General features: G+C 49.2%; 10 protein-coding genes across 10 annotated transcripts; 3 read left to right on the plus strand and 7 right to left on the minus strand.

Moving 5' to 3' along the window:
- Nucleotides 1-394: 394 nt before the first annotated feature.
- Bathy06g04290 (predicted protein) lies at nt 395-3,586 on the plus strand (the record flags this gene model as incomplete). Its single annotated transcript, XM_007512376.1, has 1 exon — nt 395-3,586. One exon carries the CDS (start codon nt 395-397, stop codon nt 3,584-3,586), a length of 3,192 nt encoding a protein of 1,063 aa, XP_007512438.1.
- Nucleotides 3,587-3,674: 88 nt separating this feature from the next.
- Nucleotides 3,675-4,463, minus strand: Bathy06g04300 (predicted protein; the record flags this gene model as incomplete). The annotated part of the gene is made up of 1 exon (XM_007512337.1): nt 3,675-4,463. The coding sequence occupies one exon, from the start codon at nt 4,461-4,463 to the stop codon at nt 3,675-3,677; it is 789 nt and encodes a 262-aa protein (XP_007512399.1).
- A 128-nt stretch (nt 4,464-4,591) lies between these two features.
- Bathy06g04310 (unknown protein) lies at nt 4,592-6,196 on the minus strand (the record flags this gene model as incomplete). The annotated part of the gene is made up of 1 exon (XM_007512706.1): nt 4,592-6,196. The coding sequence occupies one exon, from the start codon at nt 6,194-6,196 to the stop codon at nt 4,592-4,594; it is 1,605 nt and encodes a 534-aa protein (XP_007512768.1).
- A 1,057-nt stretch (nt 6,197-7,253) lies between these two features.
- Nucleotides 7,254-10,799, minus strand: Bathy06g04320 (predicted protein; the record flags this gene model as incomplete). Its single annotated transcript, XM_007512683.1, has 1 exon — nt 7,254-10,799. One exon carries the CDS (start codon nt 10,797-10,799, stop codon nt 7,254-7,256), a length of 3,546 nt encoding a protein of 1,181 aa, XP_007512745.1.
- Nucleotides 10,800-11,027: 228 nt separating this feature from the next.
- Bathy06g04330 (ATP-dependent RNA helicase DHX8) lies at nt 11,028-14,606 on the minus strand (the record flags this gene model as incomplete). Its single annotated transcript, XM_007512752.1, has 1 exon — nt 11,028-14,606. The coding sequence occupies one exon, from the start codon at nt 14,604-14,606 to the stop codon at nt 11,028-11,030; it is 3,579 nt and encodes a 1,192-aa protein (XP_007512814.1).
- A 290-nt stretch (nt 14,607-14,896) lies between these two features.
- On the minus strand, nt 14,897-16,145 carry Bathy06g04340 (inosine-5'-monophosphate dehydrogenase; the record flags this gene model as incomplete). Its single annotated transcript, XM_007512796.1, has 2 exons — nt 14,897-15,265; nt 15,315-16,145. The coding sequence occupies 2 exons, from the start codon at nt 16,143-16,145 to the stop codon at nt 14,897-14,899; spliced, it is 1,200 nt and encodes a 399-aa protein (XP_007512858.1).
- Nucleotides 16,146-16,260: 115 nt separating this feature from the next.
- Bathy06g04350 (unnamed protein product) lies at nt 16,261-19,146 on the minus strand (the record flags this gene model as incomplete). Its single annotated transcript, XM_007512344.1, has 1 exon — nt 16,261-19,146. One exon carries the CDS (start codon nt 19,144-19,146, stop codon nt 16,261-16,263), a length of 2,886 nt encoding a protein of 961 aa, XP_007512406.1.
- Nucleotides 19,147-19,368: 222 nt separating this feature from the next.
- Nucleotides 19,369-20,322, plus strand: Bathy06g04360 (the record flags this gene model as incomplete). Its single annotated transcript, XM_007512367.1, has 1 exon — nt 19,369-20,322. The coding sequence occupies one exon, from the start codon at nt 19,369-19,371 to the stop codon at nt 20,320-20,322; it is 954 nt and encodes a 317-aa protein (XP_007512429.1).
- Nucleotides 20,323-20,757: 435 nt separating this feature from the next.
- On the minus strand, nt 20,758-21,959 carry Bathy06g04370 (predicted protein; the record flags this gene model as incomplete). Its single annotated transcript, XM_007512429.1, has 2 exons — nt 20,758-21,390; nt 21,591-21,959. 2 exons carry the CDS (start codon nt 21,957-21,959, stop codon nt 20,758-20,760), a joined length of 1,002 nt encoding a protein of 333 aa, XP_007512491.1.
- Nucleotides 21,960-22,479: 520 nt separating this feature from the next.
- Bathy06g04380 (Sigma factor sigB regulation protein rsbU) lies at nt 22,480-25,635 on the plus strand (the record flags this gene model as incomplete). The annotated part of the gene is made up of 1 exon (XM_007512678.1): nt 22,480-25,635. The coding sequence occupies one exon, from the start codon at nt 22,480-22,482 to the stop codon at nt 25,633-25,635; it is 3,156 nt and encodes a 1,051-aa protein (XP_007512740.1).
- Nucleotides 25,636-25,742: the final 107 nt, after the last annotated feature.

The raw sequence follows: 25,742 nt of genomic DNA on the forward strand, positions 1-25,742 counted from the left end.
GTGAACAAGTGAGTGAGTGAAAGAGAGAGAGAGAAAGAGAGAGAGAGAAAGAGAGAAAGAGAGAGTGAAAGGCTAATACATAAAAAACGCGGATGGTCGCGAGACGAAAAGCGCGTCCACGTCGTAGAAAACAAGTGCGAGTGAGAGAGAGAGAGAGAGTAAGTGAAACAAAATTATAATACGATTTTTTAATGATAATATTAAGAGTACGAGCAAAAATACGTAAAAACAAACACGTCCGCGTGTATGCGCTACTAACGTGTGCGTACTCACCGACGCCTCCTCCTGCGTTCTCGCGTTCCTTTGACGCTTTTGCGCTTTCGAAATTTTCCATTTTTGCTCCATTTTTGCTCAATGCCAGAGGGGAAACACTTCTCTTTTCTTCATAAAAAAAATGAATATTCTCACGAGAATGAACGCGTCGTCCAGGTCGCCTCCTTCTCTGAACGACAAAAAAAGTGGGAAAGACGACGATGATTTGGATGAGGATGATTCGGAGGACGAGATTGTGGTGCAGCACAGGAGTAAGAGCGCTTTAATGCGCAGGAAAGTACTCGTTTCAGAGGACGACGTAACGGACTCAGATATCGAATTTACGACTGAAGATGTGAAAGAAGAAGACGAAGATGATGCGTTTGAGGACGCTTTGGATGCGAGCTTTAGCGAGAGCAGCAATAAGAATGATTTGGTTGTTCCTTTTTCCTCGATGACGCCGACGTTGCGCTCGTCGTCATCATCTGACGACGACGAGGAGGGTGAATTCGAGACACCAATAATAGAGACGGTGGTGAAACGACCGACGGCGAGGAAAGAGAAGACAACCGAAAGAGGCGGCGGCGCTGGGAAGATATCGCTCTTCCAAGCGTTTCGGAGTCCGGAGGCGAAGAGAGCGTTTGCGACGACGACGCCATCGCGAACAGCGACGTCGGCGGCGAAACCGATGGTAGGAGCAAAAGTTGCTTCTCCGGCTTCGCGTCCCGACGAGAGCATGGCTTCTCCTTCTCCTTCTCCTTCTCCTTCTCCTCTTCCTTCTTCTTCCTTTTCTCTTCCGGCGCCGGCGCCATCCTCGTCCACGAAAAATAAACCCAACAACAACATGCGATTAAAAGGGAAAACGTACGAAGACAAGCAGTTTTCCTTAGACCATTCCGTGGCGATGAAACTCTACGATCACCAACGCGACGCGGTTCGTTGGCTGTGGGATTTGCAGTTGAAAAACAGAGGAGGGATCTTAGCCGACGATATGGGTTTGGGTAAAACGATGTCTTCCGCGGCGTTCATCGCGGGCAGTCTGAAGTCGAAAACGATAAAACGCGCGTTAATATTAGCTCCGACGACGTTATTACCACATTGGAGGAAAGAGTTTATCGTGTGCGGCTTGAACGAGAAGCGGGAGATTTTCTCGTATACCGGGACGAAAGAGCAACGCGCGAAGGTTTTGAAGAAAGTCCAGTCGCGAGAAGGCGAAGGGTCAGTGCTTTTGTGCACGTACGGGATGTTGTCGCACAACCCAGAGGAGTTTGGGATTGTGCTTGAGAACGATGAAGGAACGAATTATCGTCAAATTGAAGACATCGAACGAAGAGAAGGTCGTGGTTTCGAAGTCAGCGCGAAAAGCTACAGCGGCGACGGCGTTCGATTCGGATGGGTCGTCATGGACGAAGGCCATCAGATGAAGAATCCAAACACTAAAATCGCGCAATTCGTGAGACGGTTACCGTGCGATTTGCGGTTGGTGGTTTCTGGAACGCCGATTCAGAACCATTTAGGAGAGTTATGGGCGCTTTATGATTTAGCTGCGCCGGGTTTATTAGGAAGCGAGGAGCAATTCAGAAAAAATTTCGCGAGAAAAATAACCTCTGGTCGGTCTCGCGATGCGAGCGAGTCAGAAAGACACGAGGCGAGGGAGTTATCGAAAATGTTGCGGAAGATGTGCGCACCGTATTTCTTGAGACGCGAGAAGGAGGGTGTTTTGAGAGATGGCGAACCTAATAAGGAGAAGAAAGATGGAGTCGAGAAAGACAAGGAGAAGAACGAAACGGTATCAGAGGCGGCTGCGAGGGCCGGGAATATAACAAAATGGGCGTCCACTCATAACGCCCCGAAGAAATTGGGTAAAAAGAACGATCTCGTCGCGTGGATTCCACTCTCAAAAGCGCAGAAAACGTTATACGAAGCCTTCCTGAAATCGCCGACGATCCAAAAAGTGTTGAATAAAACTGGATCTGCTTTAGCGGCGCTTTCCGCGTTGAAGAAGATATGCGACGATCCGTATTTGGCGTTTCGAGAACTCGAGAGTGTTAACGCGGACGAACGAGAAGAACCGAACGAGGATACTCGCTCCATCAATACCACCGACGCTTTGCGCGAAGTTGCTTCTTCCATCGGCCTCGACGTCGATCAACTTCGCGAGAATCCACTTCTCTTCTCCGCCAAGTTGAAGCGCCTACACGCGCTCCTCTCTGAATTTAAAAAGAACGGGAAGAAAGTCTTGGTCTTTTCCCAATCCCGATACGCTTTGGATCGATGCGAAGTTATCGCGAGGAAGATCTTCGACGTTGACAATCAAGTCACTCGCATCGATGGTAACGTTTCCGCGAACGTGCGCCACGATCGCGTCACCGCGTTTCAAGAAAGCGGCAGCCCGAACCAGTTGATGCTGTTAACCACGCGTGTAGGAGGCTTAGGTATTACGTTGACCGCGGCAACGAGAGTGATCATTTTCGATCCAAGTTGGAACCCGACGACCGATAACCAATCCGTCGATCGTGCGTACAGAATTGGCCAAACGGAAAACGTCGTCGTGTACCGCATGATTACGGTTGGAACCGTCGAGGAGAAGACGTACCGCAAGCAAGTGTTCAAACAAGGTATCGCTAACGACGCGCAGAAAGGTGGGGGCAACGAGGACTTCAGTCCATCTAAAGAGAGTAATAACGAAGAAGAGGACGAGTTTAGATACTTCTCGACAGCGGAGACGGATGGGAACGTCATGTTTACATTCGATGTAAAAAATTCGGAAGTATCGAGCACAGCAAAAACGCTCAACAGTTTACACGCTCACCATCGAGAGTACGACGAACAATTGAAGCGAGAGCTGGAGTCCACGAAAGGGATGTTTGAAGTTTCCGATCACGATTTGCTGTTTTCGCAAGGTGACTCGACGACAGCGGGTAAAGGAGCAGCTAAAGTACCGGATTCAAAGTTAGGCGGCGGGAAGAAGAAAGGCTCGTCGAAGACCGGTAGCGGAGGAAGTGGCGGTGGCGGCATTCTCGGTAGTAAAGGAAACGCGAACAACGCGAATTGGGGCGGCGCTGGATTACTCTCCTCCTTGGCCGCCAAAGCTGATGCCGTCGCAGTCAACGTCAAACGACGAGGGAGCGACGCTGGAGAAGAGCGAGACGAAAAATCCGTCGCCGTCGCTCGCCTGCAAAAGTTACAGAAAGAGGAAACGCGAACGAACGAGTTGCTTTCCAACCAAATATTGTTATCGAGACTTCCCGATAACGGCGAGCGCGCGCAATTAAAGAAACAAGATTTAGAAAAGCAAATAGAAGATTTGACGCGATCCATAGAATCCTTGTAATTACTTCATCTTCTAGTAGATGAGAAAAACAAAAGCTACCTACTAACCATAAATACTACTACACGTTCCCTACGGACGAAGAAAACTCTTAAAACGCAGCCTTGATGACTTCCGCAACCTCTTCGCAACCTTGCATGGCCAACTCCTCCGCTTTCTTCAAATTGTTCGCGTTTCCCCACCTCCCAACCGATAAAATATTGGTCACTTTCTTCACCCTCGGCATGTACGCCACCGTCACCGCCCCCACCGCTTTCCTCGCCGACGACGTCTTCTTCCTACCACCGCTATTCTTACTACTCTTACTCTTCGCGTCGTTCGTATTAGTATAATCTTCAACTAACCGAACCTCCCCGTCCTCTTCGATAACTGCCGTGCACGCGCACAAAATATCCCTCACTTCCACCCTCGCGTGCATCAACGCTGAACTGGTCGCTAAAACTAACCCTCTTAACTCGTCCCCGTTTGCGTCCGCTATCGCGCATCTCACCTCCACCACCGCTTTCGGGAAGGATTCGAGGACAACTACCCCTCTTAAGCATTTCGTCAACTTTTCCGTCAAATCCATCTCGACATCTTTTATATTACGAGAAGACGACTCGAGCGACTTAAACGCAAACGAGGCCAGAGTCACGGAGACGTCCAGAGTGCCTCGTAACTTCGACACGCGTTCGTCTTGCGCTCTCGACGTGGTCTTTTTTGGACCGAACACGGAGACGAAAATCTTCGTCGTCGTTCGTCCATCGCCGAGCTGAATGAACGCGGAACCAGAACTGTTCGTGATTGGGTTTAAAGAGAGAAAGACGGAAGAATTATCGTCGTCGTCGTCGTTTATTTCCTCTTCTTCTTTAACTTCGTCTGATTTTAATGGTGGTGGCATCCTCGTTCGCCGTTTTTAAACGATGATTAGAATTTTACTTATAAGAATGAAGAATTTTACTTATATTTACACGCAAACACGCTACAGTAGTTCATCATCCTGTTGAAGGATGATTCAAAAATCCTCACTCATCGAGCGTGCCGTCGCAACTGGTCGCTGTTGACCTTTTCTCCGAACATGTTCGTCGCCATCGATGGTGAATGTGTTTCCTCTTTCTTTTTGTTATTGAACGCTTCTCGTTGTTTTTTCATCTCCCTTACGCTCCCGTCTTCAAACTTGGTTTTGATGTGATTGCTGAGAGAAGCACCACCCATGGCGATGAGGACTTCAGTTGGTATGTATCCAGGTTTCGGGCGTTCCATGGGTTTCGGGATTAAACGGTCTCGCTCCGGGATCGGGTTCGTGTAGTTGTTGACGTCGTGTCGAGGCGCTCGTAATTCGTCGTTTGCGTTTATCCCTCTTCTGTGTTGGTTGTAGACGTTTTCGGCTTCCGGCGAGCGGTTGGAGACGCGGCGTTCGTACTGGTCGCGAGGGTCCACGTAGTTTTTCAAAGCCTGCGTGCCTTTGAACTCGTACCCCATTTCGCGGCGACGCTGGCCTGGGGATTTGTAGGAGCCCCACGATTCGTTTCTGTCCCACTCGGGCTGGGATCCGCCCAGTCTCGAGGCCGAAGAAGAATTTTCATAGTAATCGACATCAGACGGGCGAGGAACGTGCGCTCGCGGATCGACGATGGGGATTTCCGGCGTCCAAGAATCGTACGCTTCTCTCGCGGCGCGTTTAGACGGCGAGGATGGTGGTCGAGTCGGATGGACCATGGGAGGCTCGTACCGTTCCACCGCTTTGCGTCGTTGTTGATATTGTTGTACAGGTTGTTGCTGTTGATAGCTTTGTTGTTGCTCGTTGCTGTTGATGATATATTCATCATGATGTTGTTGTTCGTAGTTCGTGACGACGTTTTGTTGAGTTTGTCTCGGTGGTGCATTACCACCATTCTTCTTCTTTTTAGTAGTACTCTTCTTCTTCCTCCGCTGCGCGTAATTCGCGTTGGCGCTCCTCGTACTCGCCCCTCCGAAATCGGCAAACGCGCTCGCCGCCACAAAGAACCCACTCATAACGCTCGCGAAAACCGCAAATCCGGACAGTATCACCCCAGCCGTCGTCATCCCCGTCGCTAACTGATACACTTGACTCAACATCGTGTACCTCGCGCTGTTCATGCTCGCCGCGGCGACGCACGCGCATATCGCCGTGAGCGGCACCGTCGTCTTGAGCGCCATGAAGCATAACTCGAACCAATCGCGAGCGGCGGCGGAAAACGAAGAAGGTAAAGAAGAAGAAGAAGGGGAAATCGCGATACCGCCGCCGTAAAAGTCAGGGTTTCCATCGTTTCGTCGTCCGCGTGTGTGTTGTTGTGGTTCGCGAGGCGTATTCTTGAAGAAAAAATCTTCCTCCTCGTTCCCCGTTGGTTGCCACCTACCGTTGCTCTGTGTCTCGGGTTTTCTTCCTCCGCGTGCATCGTTGCCCGGGAGTTCATCGTACGTCGGGTACTCTCTCGCAAACGCACGCGGTACACGCATACGTTTTTTCTTGTTCGTGTGCGTCGTATTCGCGTCTGTGTCCTTCGTTCTCCTTCGTCTCGTCACCGTCACGCGCGTTGGTCCTCCTCCTCCGGGGTTTCGTTCTCCATTGACTCCCCCGAGGAGAATTTTGCTCGTTTTCGTTGTCAACATTTTATATTATATCTCACAAAGTTTTAACGCGTATATATATACACGACCACTCAAAAAGAACGCCCAAAAGTCTCTGTCTCTGTCTGAATGAATGGACAAAAGTAGTAAAAGCGCTAAAAGCGTCTTCTTGGGATCACGCAGAGAGAGAGAGAGAGAGAGAGAGCTCAGCACACGCGGAGAAAAAGTCGCGTAAATCTTTGTCGTCTCTCTGTCGTGAAATGTTTTCTTTTTTTATTGCGACGCGAACGTTTTTTCTAACTTTTGTGTTCCCCTTTACTTTCCAGCTTTTTATTTAGGGTCTGACACCCTAAAACATTAGTCTCCACATCTGATGTTTTTTTCTCGTCTTTACTGTTCACACGTGTTGCGTGACGACGATGGAAATGTGTTGATGCGACGATAAACGACGATATAAACGACGATGGTGGAAGAAGAAGAAGAAGAAGAGTTTCTTTTTCTTCTTCCGAAAGATTTCGACCCGCGCGCGATGCCGACGTGGCTGCTCCCACCGCCGTCGGCGGAGATTCTCTTTCGCGGTCCACCGAATGTAGGAGTCTCGCGACAACACCAACGACAACCTTTGGTGTCGTCTGATTCTTCTCTCTCTTGGGAAACGTTCGTGTCTTGGCCGCCGCCGGAGAGGAGGAGAAAAAGGAGGGAGAGGGAGAGGAACAAAAACGAGAATTTGAGCGCGAACGCGTCTTCTGTCGTGTTCTTTAATAACAATAATACTAACGATGATGATGAAAATGAAAATGATGAAGAGGAAAGAGTAGAGTTTGCGTTGGACGAAAGGTGGGCGAAACGATTCGCGGAAACCGAATTGAAAAGACGAGAGCGAAGGAAAGCGAGAGAGAGAGAGAAGAGGGAAGAACAACCGGTGAGCGGGAGAGTAGAACGAGCGCGAGCGAAAGCAGAGGAGACCATGCGGACGTGGGAAGCGTTGGAATAGTTTCGTATGATAAAAGATAGTAATTGACGTAAAAAAATAGAATAAATAGTGTCTCCATCCAGACATCATCGATAAAGCACGTTTTGAATCTCTTCCTCCCCTCTTTTAATCTTCGTTTGTTTCTTCCTTCTTTTCTTCTTTCTTCTCCTCGGGCTTCTTTTCTTCTTCCGTCGGAGTGGCGGCGGCGGCGGCGACTTCGGGAACCGGTTTCGGTTTCGGCGGATTTTTCTTCGCCTCTTCCAAGCGTTTCTTTTCCGCATCTTCGGCTTCCTGTCTCATTTTAATCGCGTCCAACTGCTCTTGCGACATTGGTTTTTCCTTCTGCTCCTCCTTCTTTTCTTCGACGAGTTTTGACGCCGGAACCGCATCTGGCGCGACTTTTTCAACCTTCTTGACTGATTTCGCCCCGATGCCAAAGAAGCCTTTACCTTCTCCGGATTTGTTGGTTCGTTTATACGCGCGCCATCGCTTCAAGACGACCGACGCGGCGCTTCTTTCCGCCGCCAACGGCCAAATGTTCGACGGCATGTACCCTCGCCACGCACCGGAGTCCAAAAGTTCCTCGACTGATTTGTGTTTGTCCAAACCCAAATCGCCTTCGTGCGCTTCTTTGATTTGTTGCGCGCGAATGACGCCCATTCGTGCTTTTTTGATGTCCTCTTCGGTTTCGCCGACGTTGTCGACGTACATTGGTCGTTTTAGAGCAATTTGTAACAACTCTCTCGAGCGCATCGTTTGCAAGATGGTAATCACCGGGATCGGGACCAACCAGATTCGGTATTCCTCCGAGCCGTACCCCAACGTGGGCATGCCTAAAATCAACACGATTTGCGCGAAGAACAACGTGAAGATCATTTGACGCACGAGCCAGGCCCACATGGCGATGTCGCCCATATACTTTTGCAAATAGCTGTACACGTACATGTGCTTACCGAAAATGTACATGGTGTAGAAGAAGACGAACGCAAACGGTAAGATAATTGGTGCGATGACGCAATAAATCATCGAAATGAAGAAAATCATCATCGCTTGCGGCGGGACGAGCATCATCGGCGTCGCCTTCGGTGTCGCCCATTCAACTTTCTTCTTCTTTGGAGGCCATTGTAAAGAACGAACGCGGTACATGATAGATTTCACAATGTAACCACCAATAGAACCGATGTTCAACAACTCCATGATCGTGGACGTGGCCGTTCTCATGATTATAAACTTGATGAAGTAGGTGGACGTGGCAATCATTTGTCTCGTAAACGTGTACGCGAACAAGTGAGGTTGCTGCAACCAATCTTCCAAATCGAGCCACAGCTCTCTTTCGGACATGTTCCCAACGACCAAATTGACGATGACGATATAAAAATACGTCGAGGCGCCAAAGGAGTCCATCAAAGAGTACGAGGTCAAACCCGTCATGCGACTGGTAATCGACGCAATCATACCGGCGACAGCAATCAAGACGGAAAGCAACACCGCAATCATGATGGAATACAAGGTTTCCCCGTACTCTACGCCGACATATTTCACGATTTCATCCTTGTAATCGTTGAACAATTTTGTCGCGTACGAGACTGGGAACATGAAGAAGATGGTGATGAAAATGGTAAAGAACCGAATTTGGTTCGTTTTCCAATCTCTCACCGGTTTCGAGCTCGCGACGTTGTGCCATACCAAATCGGACGGACCAGGCGCTTGCATCGTTTGCCATTGGCCAAACTGGTCGTCAATCTGTACGGAACCCATGACCAAAGCATCTTTTTGATCTTTGAAAACAACCACGGCCCCGGCGGCAGGTTCGATGGAGTTGATTTCCTTTTCGCGAACGGCGTTGAACTTCTGGAAGAACTTTGCCTCTTTCTTGACGTACTTCGTGTAACCTTTCGTCGCTTGCTTCAATTCGAATCGCAAAATACGGGCACTTCGAGAAGAACCTTCGAAAGACTTCGGGTCGACCTGTTTTTGTTTCGTTAATTCGTTGTACGCTTTCGTGTACTGAATCATGTAGTCCTGCACCGCTCTCCACCTGCGCGCGACGGCGTCCAACTTTCGCGTATCCGAGGCCAGCATTTTAAAAGCAATCTTGTCTGGGCCGACAATGCGTTCGACTTTCGAGGTTAAGATAGAATCAGTTTCCCAACGCATCAACGCTCGAACGCGTCCGTCGTTGGCAAATACGACATCCGCAGCGGATTCTACGCCGCCTTCGTCGCCGCCTTTGTGACCTTTCTCCATGGCGCTACCAACCCTCTCCATGGCGCTACCAATTAAACCTTTCGAATGTTCCTCGTCTTGCGCGAACTCCGCGCCCATCTTCTGTTGCACTTGCGCGAGATTCGCCAAACCTTTGAATCGCCCATAGATCGACGTCGTCTCTTCCTCCTCCTTTAATTCCTTCCCGAGTTTGTCTTGCATCGCGGCAATCTTTTTCATTTGTGCGTCGCTCATTTCCGTCGTCGGGAACGGCGAGGTGGTGTATCTCGGAATATCCGTGATGACCACGGCGTGCGATTTGATGCCAATCTCTTCCGGTTTCAAGTTCCACATCAAACGCGCAAACTTGACGCACTCGCGTTCGATGAGTTTCACCAAAACGACCGATAATAAAACCATCTCGGCGACGACTAATTGCCACGTCAAGTGACTCTTCGCCGACGCCATAGAGATTTGACGCACGTTTCCATTCAAAGCGGCGTCGATGGTCGCTTCCGTGCCGCTCGTGGCTTCGTCACTGTCCACGAAATAAAAGTACACCAAAACCGGCGTGCAAAACACAGAGGCGAACAAAAAGAAAATGGAGCACATGCGAAACCATCTCAAAACCATGTATTCGTCCAAAGTCATGTGCGAGCGTAAATACGGCATGTCCATTCGTACCGCGTGCCACAACCACGCCAAACCTAACATTCCAGTAGGCGCTGGCGGTAAATCTGGATATATGGAATAATCCGGGTTCGTTCGATCCAAATGCGCGCACGGATCGACCACTGATTTCAGCCAAGGTCTCCCGCGCAAGAATAAGAAGATCATAAACGCGAACCAAAACACGATGACCAACGCACCGACGTACTTCGCCGCGTCTATCCCGCTCAAACTTTCTTGGCAATTACCGCCGTCCGCGCACTTGTATTGAAACACGCACGCGACGCCGGTACCGACCGTCCCGATACCTTCTTGCGAATACGCGCCGGAATACCCAGTGGCGTAGTACCCTTGCCCGTTATTACAGTGGAAACATACCATTAAACTCACATCTGGACACCCTTGTAACGTCATTCTTTCCGCGGTTCCCGTGGTGTTCGTATACCCGGCGAACGTCGCCGAACCCCCGGTACTAATCGCCACCGTCGGCATCGTGCTCGTTGAATACAACGTTTTCACCGTGTTATCCCCGCCAAACATGGAAGAATCTTGAAACGCGCAATTCATGCATCCAACCGGGCAAGGACACGATGTCTCCACGCCGCCGTCGTTAAACGCGAGCTGGACGGTGGCCCAAGCTCCGCTCGAGAGAAATTCGCTCGTCTCTTCACTCGCTTGGACGAATACATTAATTCCACCCCCAAAATTGGTGTTACTACTCGTCGTCGTCAAAGGCGCGTCGTTGAACAGGCACGACGAGAACGCCAGAAAACAAAGAAGCGCGAATCGGGAAATCATCGTTGGAATCGTCTCGTTTATATTCTCTCTCTCTTCTCTCTTCTCAGGACGAGTAAATAAATAATTAATAAATACTGTACCGGGTAGGGCAAAAGATTTTTTCTGAAGGATTGGACAACGAACAAAATTACAAAAATATCTTCTTCTTCTAAATAACTACACTACGATTAATGAACTCTCTCTCTGTGTGTGTTTCTGATAAAGACTTTAACGATACAAGGCAAAAGACTAACCTCTCCGCTTGCTCAATCGCCAGGCGTCTTTTTCGTTGAATCTATCGAAGAGAGGTTCTAACTTTTCCATGCGTTTGCGCTTGCTCATGATTCTGGCGTCCGCTTGTTTGAAAAATCTCGGAGCGAGTTCGACGAGCCATTTCGGGTCGATGGCGACGCATTCACGCATGTACTCTTTGGACGTCAGGACGAGTTCGTGGTAAACGACCCAATCTGGTTGGCGTTGAAATAAAGAGGAGGAGGGGTGGATGTATGTTGGGGTGTTTTCGACCAAGGTTTTGAAGCCTTCTTGCGGATCTTTTTTGGCGGCGTGGAAGAAGAAACCGGAAGTGATGGCGCGACGGATGCGGTTGAAGTTGCGACCGGCCGAGGTGACTTCTAAGCGGTAGCGATCCATAATTGTCAACAGTTGTTTCCGAACGTCTTGCGCACGACGCAAAGAGCGCGCTTGAAGGTAGTTTTCAAAACACCACGGCGAGGAGAAGTTGTTCGCTTTCCACGCTTCGTAGACGGTGAGCAACGTGAGATGGTCGCCTTCCGGTTGGAAGAATTTCGCTTTTTTCTGATCGGCTGGGCCTTGCTTTTCTTTCGGACGGTAGAAGATGTTTTGCGCGGAAAGCATGGCAACGATGGTGAGAATTTCCTCGGCGCACCCGAGATCGACCGATGCGATGAGCATTTTTGACATTGGCGGTTCGAGCGGAAACTCTGCCATTTTACGACCTAAACGGGTGAGTAATCCTTCCTCGTCTAACGCGTTCAAGTTGTATAACTGCTCGAGTGCTGTGACTAAGGTTTGCGCCGGTGGCGGGTCCATGAAATCGAATCCACCCGGTCCTAAATCGTTGATACCCATTGCTTTCAAAGTTAAACACGTCATCCCCAGGTTCGTTCTTTGAATTTCCGGTACCGAGGTTGGTAACATTTCGTTCTTAAAAGCAGCTTCGGTGTATAATCGGAAACATTTCCCTGGACCAGTACGCCCAGCTCGTCCCGCGCGTTGTCTCGCGGACGCTTGCGAGATTGGCGCGACGATCAAGGAATCCATGCCAACTTTCGGGTTGTACACCTTTTGCTTTGCGAAACCTGGATCGATGACATAGTAAATGCCGTCGATCGTCAACGACGCTTCTGCGATGTTCGTTGCGACGACGCACTTGCGACTTCCTGGCGGTGCCGGCTCAAATATTTTCGTTTGCATTTCAGACGGTAAGGAGGAGTACACTGGTAAGATGTGCAAATCTGGAACGGACGGGCCTAAAGCCTTGACGCGTTCAAAGAGGATTCCGCATCCTGTGTCAATTTCCTCTTGACCGGTTAAGAAGAGCAAAATGTCACCTTCAGGTTCGGTCAAGTGAATTTGCATGACAGTAATCAACGCCGCGTCTAAATAATCGCTTTCTGGAGCTTTTGTATACATCACTTCGACAGGAAAGGTTCTCCCCGGGATGGTAAAAATTGGGCACTCGAAGAAATACGTGGAAAATTTTTCCGCGTCCAAGGTTGCAGAGGTGACGATGATGCGTAAATCTTTCCTCTTGGCGCAACATTTCTTCAACAAACCGAACAAAACGTCCGTATGGATCGTTCTTTCATGCGCTTCATCTAGCATAATGACAGAATATTGCGACATCTTGTCGTCCAACAACGCTTCTCTTAAAAGCATACCATCAGTCATGTATTTAATAACCGTATCTTCACTCGTGCAATCTTCAAAACGAATGGCGTAGCCAACTTCTTCGCCAACTAAACAGCCAACTTCGTCGGCGACTCTCTTAGCAACGGACATGGCCGCAACTCTTCTCGGCTGCGTGCACCCAATTCGACCTTTGGTCGTGTACCCGCTCTCCGCTAAATACTGCGTCATTTGCGTCGTTTTTCCCGACCCAGTTTCACCAATGACGACCAAGATTTGGTTTTCGTTCACGGCTTTGATCAACTCTTCACGCAATTTGAAAATCGGCAACGATTGTCGCTGTTCGAGAATGGACCCTTTTTGTGCGAAACCAAACTGCGGGGCTTTCCCGACAGATTGCTTCTTCCATTCCGGCATATCCTCCGCAAGTACGTTTTGTCCTCGAACGTCTGCGACGAGTTTTCGATCGTCCTGAGCCGCCATTGGATCTAACCACGCTTGATTGAGATTTTCCGGAACATCCTCGTCCATCGCGGCTCTTTTTTGTGTCTCTTTCATCTCTCTCCGTTCTTTCGCCAAAGCGCCTTGTGTCATCGCCGCTCTTTGCATAGATCCGTCTGGATTCTTCACGATTTTGATCGGGGAAACGTCGCCTAAAGCCGCATCAGTTTGACCGGCAAGAAACGGGGCTTCTTCGTCGTTCATTTCGATATCGAATTCCTCCTCCGCTTCCTCTTCATACGCCAACACTCCGTCGTTTTCCGGGTCAAAGTTCGGGTAATCTTCGACTTTCAAAACGCCGCTCGCGATCAATTGTCTCGCCTCCCATAACTCAGGAGAAGACATGCGCTTAATCGGGCGACGTCGATTTAACCCGTTCTTATCGTCCACCATGCGTCCGTCGGCCGCAAAATCTTCCTCGGTTTGCTTGATCCCAGATAAGCCTTTCACCGTATTCATATTCGAACCTTTCGCGCCGGCGCCAAATCTAGGCACAATCGGATTACTACTACTATCGTCAATACTACTTCCAGCGGCACCGCCGCGCGGTGGCGCTGGATTCGATCTCGGTGGCGGTGGTGGAAGATTGTTCGCGTAACTCGTCTCTTCCTCTCCAGTCTCTTGATTCACGTCCGACATGGACAAAGCTATCCTATTGTTCGTCAGCGATAACACTTTCACATACACCGGGTTACCTCTCTGCACGACATCTCTCGCGGAATTTCCGTTCGATACTCTTGGTAATTTGGAAACGTGCGCTAAACCTTCCGTTTTATTCACAAACTCGACTAATTCCACGAACGCTCCAAAATCCATCACGTTCGTCACGCTACCTCTGTATACCTTCCCGACTTCCGGTTTGCCTTGAATCGTCCGTTTTGCCGGTTCTGATGTTGACTTTCTTTTCTTCTGTCCAAACGCGGAATCATCGTATCCTCTTCCCGAACTCGACGCGTTTTTGTTCTCGTCTAATCGCCCGGGATTCATTTTATCCAACCTCGGATCGTCGCACGCGTTTTCAATCGGGTTCCTGTCGCCGTACAACTCGCGCGACAACATCTTCGCGTGTTCTTCCGCATCCGGTCGGTGTAAACCCGGAAATGGATTCTCCTTCGTCGGTTTTTCTACGATAACTTTCTTCTTTTCTCCTCCTCTCGCACCTCCGCCACCTTTATTCGCTAACCGTTCAATCGTCCCGACTAACTCGTTCGCGAACGGTTCCGGCAACTCCGCCCCGTTCTTTTGCAATTCATTAAAAAACGTTTTCGGATCAAACTTCGACGCCTTGGCAATATCCACGATAAACTCCGCCAACGTCTTATCGTTCACGCCGAGGTTCTTATCCAGTTCTTTGGTGACTTTATTGATGAGCGAGAGGTGTTGGAGCTTTTGCATCGCCGACGTGACGTTGTTTTTCGGCTCTAAAGACGGCGCCATTTTCGCTTCTTCGATGCGATTCTCTTCTCTTCTCTTTTATGTTTGTGTGCGTGGGCAGGACAAGAATACTCGCACAGAGAAGACAACGCGCGGGAGCGTGCGCGTGCTTTATGACGCAACGCGCGTCGTTGTGCCTTTTTTCGTCGCGCGCGGCGCGTTTCTTCTTCAACGTGTTATTACGACTGCGCTTGTTGAAAACGGAAGGTAATGGTGTTTTTTAGTGAAGCGATTGCCATGATTTGCGCTCTTCTTTTTCAAAAAATACTACTACTTTCTCTCTCCGCGTCGCATCAATACTCGTACTCGTCGAAAACGTCCGCGAGATCTACGTGCGCGTCCTCACCGTGCTCGTTGTACCACTGCTGGAGCAATCTCTCGCCTTTCTCGTTCGCTTCGTCCCAGTCGATGTCGACGTCGTGTCGCGGAAAGCTTCCGTTTTTCTTTCTTCTTCTCGGTATATCTTTGCGAGAGAAGAGTTTGACTTTGTATTTTTTCTTCTTGTTGCTGATGTTGATTGTTTTTCTTGGGGTGGCTATGTAGAGGAGATCAAAGTATACGCTTGGTTTTTCTGGGATTGTTTTTCTTTTCGGTATATCTTCTTCTTCTTCTTCTTCTTCTCGATTGGCGTCCCTGTGAATTAATCGTGTAAGATATGATCGCTAGAAACCTTGGTCAGTATTTTTATCACGAGCGAAAGGAAACACGAACAGATGATGGTTTCGGGTAAAACATAGGCCACAACGCGAAGGCTGTTCGCGCTAGCACGAGTCGAAAGATATCTTTATCAATCGCAGGCGCGCGGATGTCGAGCGCTCCCGAAGAAGGAGAATAATCTTGATAAACGTCGCACCGTCTCTTTTGAAACTCTTTGTCCAACATGAGCGAATTTTGAATCAAGGGTTCCCAAATGTCGCTTCGCGTGATGATTCCGATTAACTTTCCCGGGTGCGCGTAATCTTCGCCTTCCTCGACCACCGGCAGACGGTGGATCTTATGCTTTAGCATCAATCCCGCGGCGGCGGAGATATACGCCTTCGGCCCTACGGTTAAAGGCATCGATGTCATCGCGTCTGCAACCGTGCGAATATGTCTCTGTTCTTCGCCGAAGGAAATGTACGACAATCGTTTAACGTCGTTCCTCGATATGACCCCGACCAGGTTTCCGTCCTCATCGACCACCGGCCCGCCGTGATATCTCTTGATAAAGCTTTTCACTTTCACGTCCGTCAACTTCAAACTCTCGCACAACGTCTCTGGATCCTTCGTCATGAATTCCTCCACTCGACTGTACGGCCACGAAATCGCGGCTTCGTCGCTCATGTCTGGGTCTTCTGCTTTTGATGCAGACATCGATCGGCCGCCGTCGAGGTGGAGTTTGCCGATCTCTTTTTCTCCACCTTCGAACGTCGTTTCGTTGTCCGAGGAGGAGGAAAAAACTTTAAACGCGCGCTGCCCACGCGACTGAAAACGACGACGAACGAACTTTTGAACGTCGCGCGAAATGAACGAGGCAGATGGTATCGTGAGAATGGAGAACATTTTGCGTGTTGCAGTTATTGATGTTACGACGTGGCGCGCTTAATCTTTCAAGAGATGTGACGAGTATTTTTTTATAGATACAAAGATATTTCCTTCCTCTTGGATTGAACTAAAATTACAAATCGAGCAAGCTGCGCGTGACTTTCGCGGCCCCGGCAGCGCTATTGGTGGGATTGCTATTGGTGGTGGTGGTACTATTTGTGGTGGAGAATAAATCGTTCAATTGCTGATGGTGAGTAGTCGCGGCGGTGTTCCCGGAGGAAGACAGTAAACATTTCACGATTTCCTGGCGACGGACGAGCGAAAAGGTCGAGGCGTCTGCTTTCGAAAACCAGGCGTTTGCAAAGGCGCGACAGACGCTTTCGAGTCGGGTTGACGATGAAGGAGAGTTTCTGCCGACGTAGTTGGTTAAGAACGCGAGAGTGTACGTCGCCGACGCGTACGCAGTTTTCTCCAACGACTGGCGCAAGACGTTTTCGAGGCGTTGCTTTCTCGCCGCTTCGTCCATATACTCTTCATCTCGGAAACATCCCGTAAAGAGAGAGCCGTCGCCAAAGAGCGGTTCGGGTAAAGCGTGGAAGAATTCCAATAACGCAAGCGCGAGTTCCACCACCGAAGAGGATGGTTTCGATGAGGACATCACGGACAAAGCGGTGAAATCGTCCAACAAGGAAGAGGAAGAGGAGGAATGCATGTCGTTGAACGCGCTCTGGGAGACTCCGCACAGACGCAAACAGTTATTCACGGCATTCATCCTTTCCTTTTCGCTGCTTTTCTGCGTAAACAAATCATTCTTCGATATCGAACCAAACGCAAAGAGCGAGTCGATCAGTGTAGAGATGACTGACGGAACATCCGGTGGAAATACGCTCGGAGGTAAGGAGCGCAAAGGCGCGCCGAAAATCGGATTTTGCGCATACACACCCGTGAGTGCAATGTACGCGTCTTGACAATGTTCGGCGCGGATTACTAGAACGGCGTCGAGCGAATTCGATGCGCCTACAGAACGAATAGTTCCTGCTCCACCAACAAACGCAGAGATGTCTACAAACACGGACGTTTCAGCAGAAACGGTTGCTTTCGCTGGCGTAATATCGCGCACCCATTTTGGCGCGTCGTCTTCGGTATCGTTGACGAGGTCGTCGTAACTTCCCCCGCGGCCGTGAAATCCAAGAGTAAAGGACACCGCGTTCCCGTGATTGTTTCGTGGGAATTTGAACTGAATCCTCCTCGTCACTCGCTCGCAATAATGCACCTCGCCAAAATCACACATGGTGCCGCTTTCCAAAACTACCTTCGTCGCGTGCGCTCTGTTCGTCTCTTCGGCATCTAACTTCCGCTGTAAATCTGTCAGCATTCGCTCTAAACGACCGTTATAATCGACCGTACGACACTTCAACTCAAACGTAGCAGATACTGGTTTGTGGTCTGAGTGGTAAATCTCGTCGTGGTCTCTGTATCCCAACAGATGTAAATCGTCGCCTTTCCATAAAACTCGATCGCACCACGCCGGCGCGCGCTTCTTTTTCTCTTCCTTATCGTCTGCTTTGGTGCTATTGCTTTCACCGTCGTCAAATTCGTCGTTGAAATCGTTCTCGTAATCGGATTCGTTGTTGTTTATGTTGTCTTTTGACGATGACGTAGCAGCGCGTCCGATGCCGGAATACCGCGACGTCCCGGGTTTAAATTTATACGTCATAGGGAACTCAATAGAACCTTCTCGATAGCCTGGGAGCACATTCCCGCTTTGCATTTCGTTTAATAACTGATCGTGCTTCAAGAGTGGAATATAATTGCTCGCGCTCGCACGAAACGATGACGCGTTCAATTCGGCTTCGTTCGATTTTAAGCGAACGTGTTCTAACACGTCATCTTTCGGAGCGTTTAAGCGATAGTTCAGATCGCCAAAGAATATCGAGACCGTCGCGTCGTGTATAGTTCTCGTTCGCGAGGGCTTTTCCCATCGAATACTATTCGAAGAACGAAAATCTCTTTCATCCTCTCCTTGTTCGTCTTCGTCCGGAGCGAACACGCACTTTTGCAAAATTTCCGCCGCGTCCGCATTCCTTCTCTTTGCGTCTTCCTCTTTAGACCCCGCCGCTAAATGCGCGCATACGAACGCAATCGTCGTATCTCGTATCTTTATCAAAGCGCAACACCCACCTTTATTCCCTAACTTTACGTTCATAGATCCCGTCCCGAATCCCAAAGAAAATCCAGTCGCGACTTTCGTCGCGATTGGTCTCTCTCGTATAGAACCTTTTCGAATCAACTCCTCGCGAACAAATATCGTCAAATACACCCCAACTAACTGCACGGACGTTATTTTCACGTATCCTCCCCCTACCCCATTTCTAGCGCTAACACTATTCAAACATCTCAAAATCTTCTCGTCCCACATCCGCGCGTCTCGCTCCACGTCTTGCACTTTCAATACTTTCTGCACTTGCAACGGCACAATCTCTTGAAACCCAACCGCGTAGACGTCAACCACGGCATCATCATCACCGTCGTCATTCATCAACCAGTCTCGAATGTCCAACTTTTCGTTTGGTTTCTTCCCGTTCGCGTTGAACGTATTCGCTCGTATTCGCGCCGTTTCTGCGACCGAAGAGTACACGGAAACGTCTCGCTGAAAAAACAGATTTCGTAACCGAACGTCGTTCGGTTTGTTCATCCGCGCGAACGCGACGTCCTCGGATATCGGATGATGGTTTCTTGCAGAAGCAGATTTTTCAGCGTTATTATTCTCCTCGGTTGTTCGGTCGCGGTTCGAAGGTTGCGCGTCGGCTAAAGAAGGACGACGACGCACACTTCGACGTGCGCGCGCATCGTCATCATCGTTTTCATCGTTACAGTGCACGTCGTCGTCGTCGAAAGTTTCCCAAGAAGAACACGAATTTTGTGGAGAAGAAGACGACGCGAAAGCTCCTCCTCCTCTGGACGACGACGATGGAAATTCCACCTTCCGTAACGACGACGACTTTGACGACGAGTTCATCCTCCTCTCTCTCGCTCTCTCATTGGGGAGTCTTCAAAGGCAGTCCTCGGTGAGATTCATTTTTCTTTCGAACTTTTTCTTTTAGGGTTTCGCCGGAGAAAAGTTTTAGGGTTTTTTTTGAAAACCCAAAAGCTTTTTCTCTTCTTCTTGACGTGACACCCAAGGAATACCAGAACGACTACATTATTCAGAGCACACACAAAGGATGAGCGCGGTATGATGATGTCGTTTTCGTCTTTTAATCGTCTGAACAATAATCGTCGTTTTCAAATCTCTCTTTCGTTGCAAAATCTCTCGTATTCTCTCTCTCTCTCTCTCTCTCTCTCTCTCTCTCTCTCTCTCTCTCTCTCTCTGACAAATTGTTGTCTCTTCTTCTTCTCTAATAAACTTCTTCTTTTGAAATCTCAGATATTCGAGAACTACAAAGTGGAGTTTTATTCGTTGCAAACGGCGTTGGAAACAGCGATCTCTTCTTTGTCTTTGTCTTCGATCGATGATGAGGAGGATCACGTGATAGGGGGGCTCGCGCAAACTCTAAAAGCTGCTTCGACAGAAACGAACGACGAAGGAGAAATTGAGGACTCGTTGGCGGAGATGGAACAACTCGTGAGGAGAATGGATTTAGAAGCGCGAAGCGTGGGCGGGAACGACGCGAAACAGATGAAAATTTTGAGAGATTGTAAAGCGAAAGCGCAAGAGTTGAAAGCGGACGCGCGAGAGGCGAAAGAGCGAAGGGCGCAGACGGAATCGAGAGCGCAGTTGTTCGCGTCTTCGAGGGGCGGTGGTGGTGGAGGCACGGGACCGGCGATGTTGAGCAGTAGTAATAGCGGCGGGGAACAAGATAGAAGACGAGAACAAAACTCGGCGTTGGATTCGATGATGAAGAACACGGCGCGGATCGAACAAACGGGCGAACGCATACGGGAATCGAAAGGGAGATTAATTGAGACGGAGGATTTGGGTGCGGCGATCTTACAGGATTTGCACAGGCAAAGAGAGACTATTGTAGAATCGAGGGAGAGTTTGAGAGGCGCGGACGATACGTTGAGCACGTCGAGGAAGATTTTGCAAACGATGAGTCGAAGAGCACAGCAAAATAAGCTTTTGTTTTACGGAGTCGTGACTGTGTTGGTTATCACGATACTCACGGTTGCATACAAGAAACTGAACGGTTAATGTTGATTTTGATACGAGTGCGTTATATATACGATACGAGCGAGAGATGTAGAGGTTGTGTACAGTTTAGAATCTATTTTTTCGTGGACCTTTATATCATCTTTTAGATTGAAAAATTGTCTCTCTGTTTGTCTCTCTTCTCTCTCGCTATACTACTACCGTCTTATTGACTTCTATGTTTCCAATCTGATGATGTATTATATTGGTCGCGATGGATGGTGTATTGCTTGCATGTTGTTGTTGATGATGATGATGATGTTGTTGTTTTGCTAAAAAAAATCGATGACGTTGTTTGTTCTTCTCTCCTTCCTCCTCTTTCCTTCTCTTTCCTCCTCTCTCTCTCTCTCTCTCTCTCTCTCTCTCTCTCTCTCTCTCTCTCTTTCTCTCCCCACCCTTCTTACGTACCGTTACGTTTCGATGATGAAAAAGCGAGTATTATTGTTCACCTTCGGTATTAGTACCGTTAATGTTATTTTCCATCGTCCCGTCGTTTCCTTCGTCTCCCGTCTCCTCACCTTCTCCGTTCGTCGATTGTTGTTGCGAGGACGTTTGCTGCGCCGACGCCGTGGCAATCGTCGGAAACTCCTGCGAGTTCCCGTTGAAAAACCCAAACCCAGAGTTATGTCTGAACCCGTTCCCTCGTCCGTTATTTGGAACGTCCGCATCGGACAACACTTTCGCCTGCTCTGGCTTGTGCACGCCACATCGAAAGCACTGCGGCTTGCTCGCGTACACGTTCCCGCACCCGTTCGGACACAACCAATCTCCGGCTCGCGGAGCGTTTCTATGATGGTGGTGGTGCATACCATTGTTCGCATTATTATAACCACCACCGTTGTGATGATGACTCGCTTGCCCGTTGCTATATTGTCTCCCACCTCCTCCGATGTTGTTGTTGCTCCCGAACCCGTTGCTCCCGAATCCGCTCGACCCGCTGTTCGAGGACGTTTCCCCGCCGTATTGTCGGTTATTATACCCGCCCGCTCCACTCGTTCTTTGTTCTTCGCCGTTGCTAAATCCCCCTCCGTTGGCACCGTTGCTCTCTTGTAACGAAGACGCTTGGATTTCCTAATGTTTTGTAGAGTAAAGTAGAAGTGAGGAGAGAAAAAAAAAGGTTCGTCAGTTTTCGTCTACTAAAATTTTTCTCTCTCGGGAGTTGTGTTCTTCGACACCAAAAACGTATCTTAAAACCAAGAGTGAGAAGGATAAGGAAAACTCATCGAGACGCTCCCGCGACGAACGCATAGATGTAAAGGTAGTAAACGTACCGACCCGGGAGGCTTCAACACTCCACACCTGAAACAGTTCGTCTTGCTGGAAAACACCAACCCGCAACTGTTCGGGCACATCCAATCCCCGACTCGAGCTCTCGGGGAAAACTGTGTTCCTCTTTGTACGTTCCCGAACGGATGATGATGCGGATGATGCATGAATCGCGATTGTGGGTAGTGCATCTGATGATTAAAGTGTTGAGGATACGGCTGTTGGAAGTATTGGTGGTGCATTTGCGGCATCGCGTTGAAGAAACCGTTGTTATTGTTGTTGTTGTTGTTCTCCTGTTGTTGTTGATCAACCGCCCCGCCCGAAGGAGGCGTTTGCGCAGACGACGACGACGGATGGAAGCTCAACTCCTCCATATCTTTGTTTTCTTCTTGTGTGGGGTCTCCCCAGAAAAAACAAAGCGACGTTTGAAAGTGTAGAGGCAGAGAGACAAAGAGGCATATAACGTTTATTATATTATTTCTGGTTCTGCCTTTTTTTCAGAGAATCACGTGTTAAAAAGCGGCCGCAAAAAATGAAAAAAAGAAGAAGATATTTATTGAGAAACGAGGGGAAGAATGAGGAGGCGGAACATTTGCCTCATACCTGGCTCACACCCCCTCTCTTATAGTACACATCACAACGATCAAAAGGAGTAGATACTATATATATAAAGTTCGAACAACAAATCGCGCGATATATATTTCTCCCCATAGATTGATATAAGAAGGGCAGACGAATCGAGTTCGCGTTCTTGAAACACGGAACGGAATTCGATTCGTATCATTGTAGTAAAAATTTGTTTGAAAAGAAGCGCTTTTACACGTGGTTGTGGAACCGAAAAGTGCCCGTTTGATTTTCTAATCATCCTAAACTTAACGAGAGAGGAAGGAAGACATGCCCTCGACGCGATCATCCCGCGCAGCGATCAAGGACACGACGGACGCGGTGAAACCTACCGATCTTGAAGGAAGAGCCAATGCGAATACTGTAATCGCGGTGGAAAAGAAAGGAAATCATCGCTCGTCGCAACGATCGACGAAAGCGTCGTCGTTGGTGAAAAAAGAGGTGCCGCCGGCGGCAGATATTTTATCAAACGAAGGAAGAGGAAAACAACAACTGATGATGCGCCATCAGTCGCAACAAAAATCAAACTCTGGCTCCAACGAGAACAATAACAACACCCATACGCACACGAATAACGATAACACCGATAACAACAATAACATCAACGACGTGAACGTCAACCGAGAAGGAGGACAAAAGAAGGAAAAGTTATCGGTGATGTTAATCGAAGACGACGTTCCGACGCTGTTGGAGGTGCAATCTATGCTTTTGCGAGCGGGCGCGACGGAGGTGCACACGGCGTCGAGCGGGAAGAAAGCGCTGGAGTTTTTAGATCGAGATTCGAAGAAGGATATCGATTTGATTTTCGCGGATATCATGATGCCAGAGGTGAAGATTGACGAGGTGAAGCGGGTTTTGAAAAAGAACGAGAAGTTGAAGGAAGTGCCGGTGATTGTCATGAGCACGGTGGCGCAGTACGATTCGAACAACGATTCCGGGCGGAGAGAAGGTGGCGGAAGCGGGAACGGCAGCGGGAACGACTTAGTGAACGAATACGGTGGGAGTTTAGAAATGGCGGCAACGACGACGAGGTCTTCCAAACGCTTAAAGACGAATGATAACACTCCTCAAGGAAAAACAAACTCAAACGAAGTTTTACAAAAGCCGTTGTCCTTTCGAAGAGTTGAAAACGTGGTGTATTCGCACAAACGCTTGTTGCGTTCGCACAATTCTTCGTCTTCTGAAGCCGAAAAGCAGCAGCAGCAGCAACAGCAGCAGCAACAACAACAGCAGCAGGAAGAAAACGATGCGACAGAAGTCGATCCCGCGAAGACTCTCGCCAATCCAAACGGGGAGGTAAAAGCTGACGGGGGAGAAACGAAAGAAGGTTCCGCCGGCGGTTCGGGAGGCGGATCCGGAAACGGTTCCGGTGGCTCCGGTCCAACTACCGTCAAGTTGATTAACAACGAATCTTCGGAAGAAGATTTACGCAAGAAATCGAGCGATGGTGTGAACAACGCCACCGGGGCTGCAGTCGCGCCGACGACCACCGCCTCGGACGAGAAGACCAAGACGAAAGATGACGCCGGCGGCGTGACCACCGCTCTTCCATTAAACGACGTCGGGGGACTCGCAAAGAACAATTTGCAACACAAACAAGTCGATGGGAACAGCAGTCCGCCGTTAGACGCGGACGTTTTGAAAGTGCGACGAGCGGCGGCTACGGCTGGGAACGAGCGACGACGAAACGACGAAAAGCGTTGGAGAAACAATCGAACGCACACGCGCGACGACGGCGACGGTTCAGACGAAGGTTCGGGTGCTGGTGGACGAAATCGCTCGAGAAGCTTTTCCGCGGAGGACGACAAGACCGAATCTGATTTGAAACCACCGACGGTGACGAGAAAGAAACGTTCGTTGCGCGGCTCCTCCGCCGGCGCCAAGAAAGTCTCCGGCGGTTCTGGTTCCGACGAAGCCGGTTTAGAAGGCAAACTCGCAACGATTGATGGCGCGACGAAAGTAACCACCGCTGGTGCTAAAGCTGCCGAAGGTAAAGACCATCCAGGTTTAGCCGTCCAGCTTATGAACGAACACGACGGCCCGACTGCGCTTTTGCAACTCGCGCTCGCCGGTTCCGCCATGGATTCGAACGCCTCCTTACGTAGATCACAGTCGCGCTCGGCGTTTCATGGGATTATCGAAAAGACGCAACAGAAGATGCAAACTCAGTTTCAGAAAGTCGCGGCGGCAAAAGGTAAGACAACAACGTCGGCGCAAAAGAAAGGAAACGGCACACCGACGAGAGCCGCCAAGACAACCGCGGGTGGTAAGAACGACAAGATGATGATGACGATGAATAATAATAATAATAATAATAATAACAACAACTTTGGTAACGTCGGATTAACCATGTCCGCACCGACTGGGTCAATCGAAACAGAAGAAATGCGCAAGGCGAGAGAGTTGCATTCGATGCAGCAACATCATCAAAACGCGTTGTATTTGTTTCACACGCAACAGCAAATGGCTGCGCAGCAGCAGCATCTCATGCGCCAAATGTCGAACTCGCCCGGTGTACCCGGCGCCGCTCCTGGACAGTTTCCGAACCTCGCTGCACACATGGGAGTAATGGGTGCGATGCCGCCGATGCAACCGTTTGGGTTCCCTCCGCCGCACGGTCAGCACAATCCGTTTATGATGTTCCCGATGCAATCGTTTCCGCCGCAAAGCGAATACGTGAATAATTTTTTCCAAGGTTTAGCGAGCACCGTAGCAACGCAACATCCGCATCATCAAATGCACAACCACATGCAAAATATGAATATGAGTCATAACATGGGTGGTGCGAATGGTGCGGGGAATAATACTGCTACCGGTACAAACAACGGAGGAAGAACGAACAAGAAGGATAGTAACAATAACAACAACAACGTGTCGACGTGCGCGGACCGTCGGGCGCAAGCGATTGCGAGATTTTTGAAGAAGCGCAGAGAGCGAAAGTTCGAAAAGAAGGTTAGGTACGAGAGTCGTCAGAAGTTGGCCGAGTCTAGGCCGAGAGTCAGAGGACAGTTTGTAAAGTTGGACAAATCTTTGAGCAAAGAGCAACAGCAAGAAGTGATTGAAAAGATGAGACGCGAGGGCGAAAAGAAAGCTGGCGCGAAACCGACATCAACCGCGACTGTTGCCGCCGGTGGTGTTGCCGATAAAAGCGCAAGCAAAAAGCAATCCTCCGACGAAAAAGGCGGTTCGAACGACAAAAGTAAAAGCTCTTCGAAAGAGTTGAACACGACGTCCGACGACGACGACGGTTCCGGCGGCTCTCTCAATAATCTCACCTCCTCGGACGAGAAAGGATCCCGAGGACGATCGAGCAACGAAAGCAAAGATGGTATGGACAACGACATCAATAACATCAATAACTCATCGGAGAAAGGTTCAGACGGTCACGACGGAAGCACGGAAAGAAGAGAGACGCCTTCTGTGTAAAACTTTTTAAAAAAACAATAAAAACCAGCGAAGCGAGAGACATTTTTTCACATAAAAACAATATTATAATTTACTAATAAGATTATTCAGTGTACTACAATTACATA

The sequence above is a fragment of the Bathycoccus prasinos genome, assembly GCF_002220235.1.
Source record: "Bathycoccus prasinos genomic : Chromosome_6".
NCBI classification, from domain to species: Eukaryota; Viridiplantae; Chlorophyta; class Mamiellophyceae; order Mamiellales; family Bathycoccaceae; genus Bathycoccus; species Bathycoccus prasinos.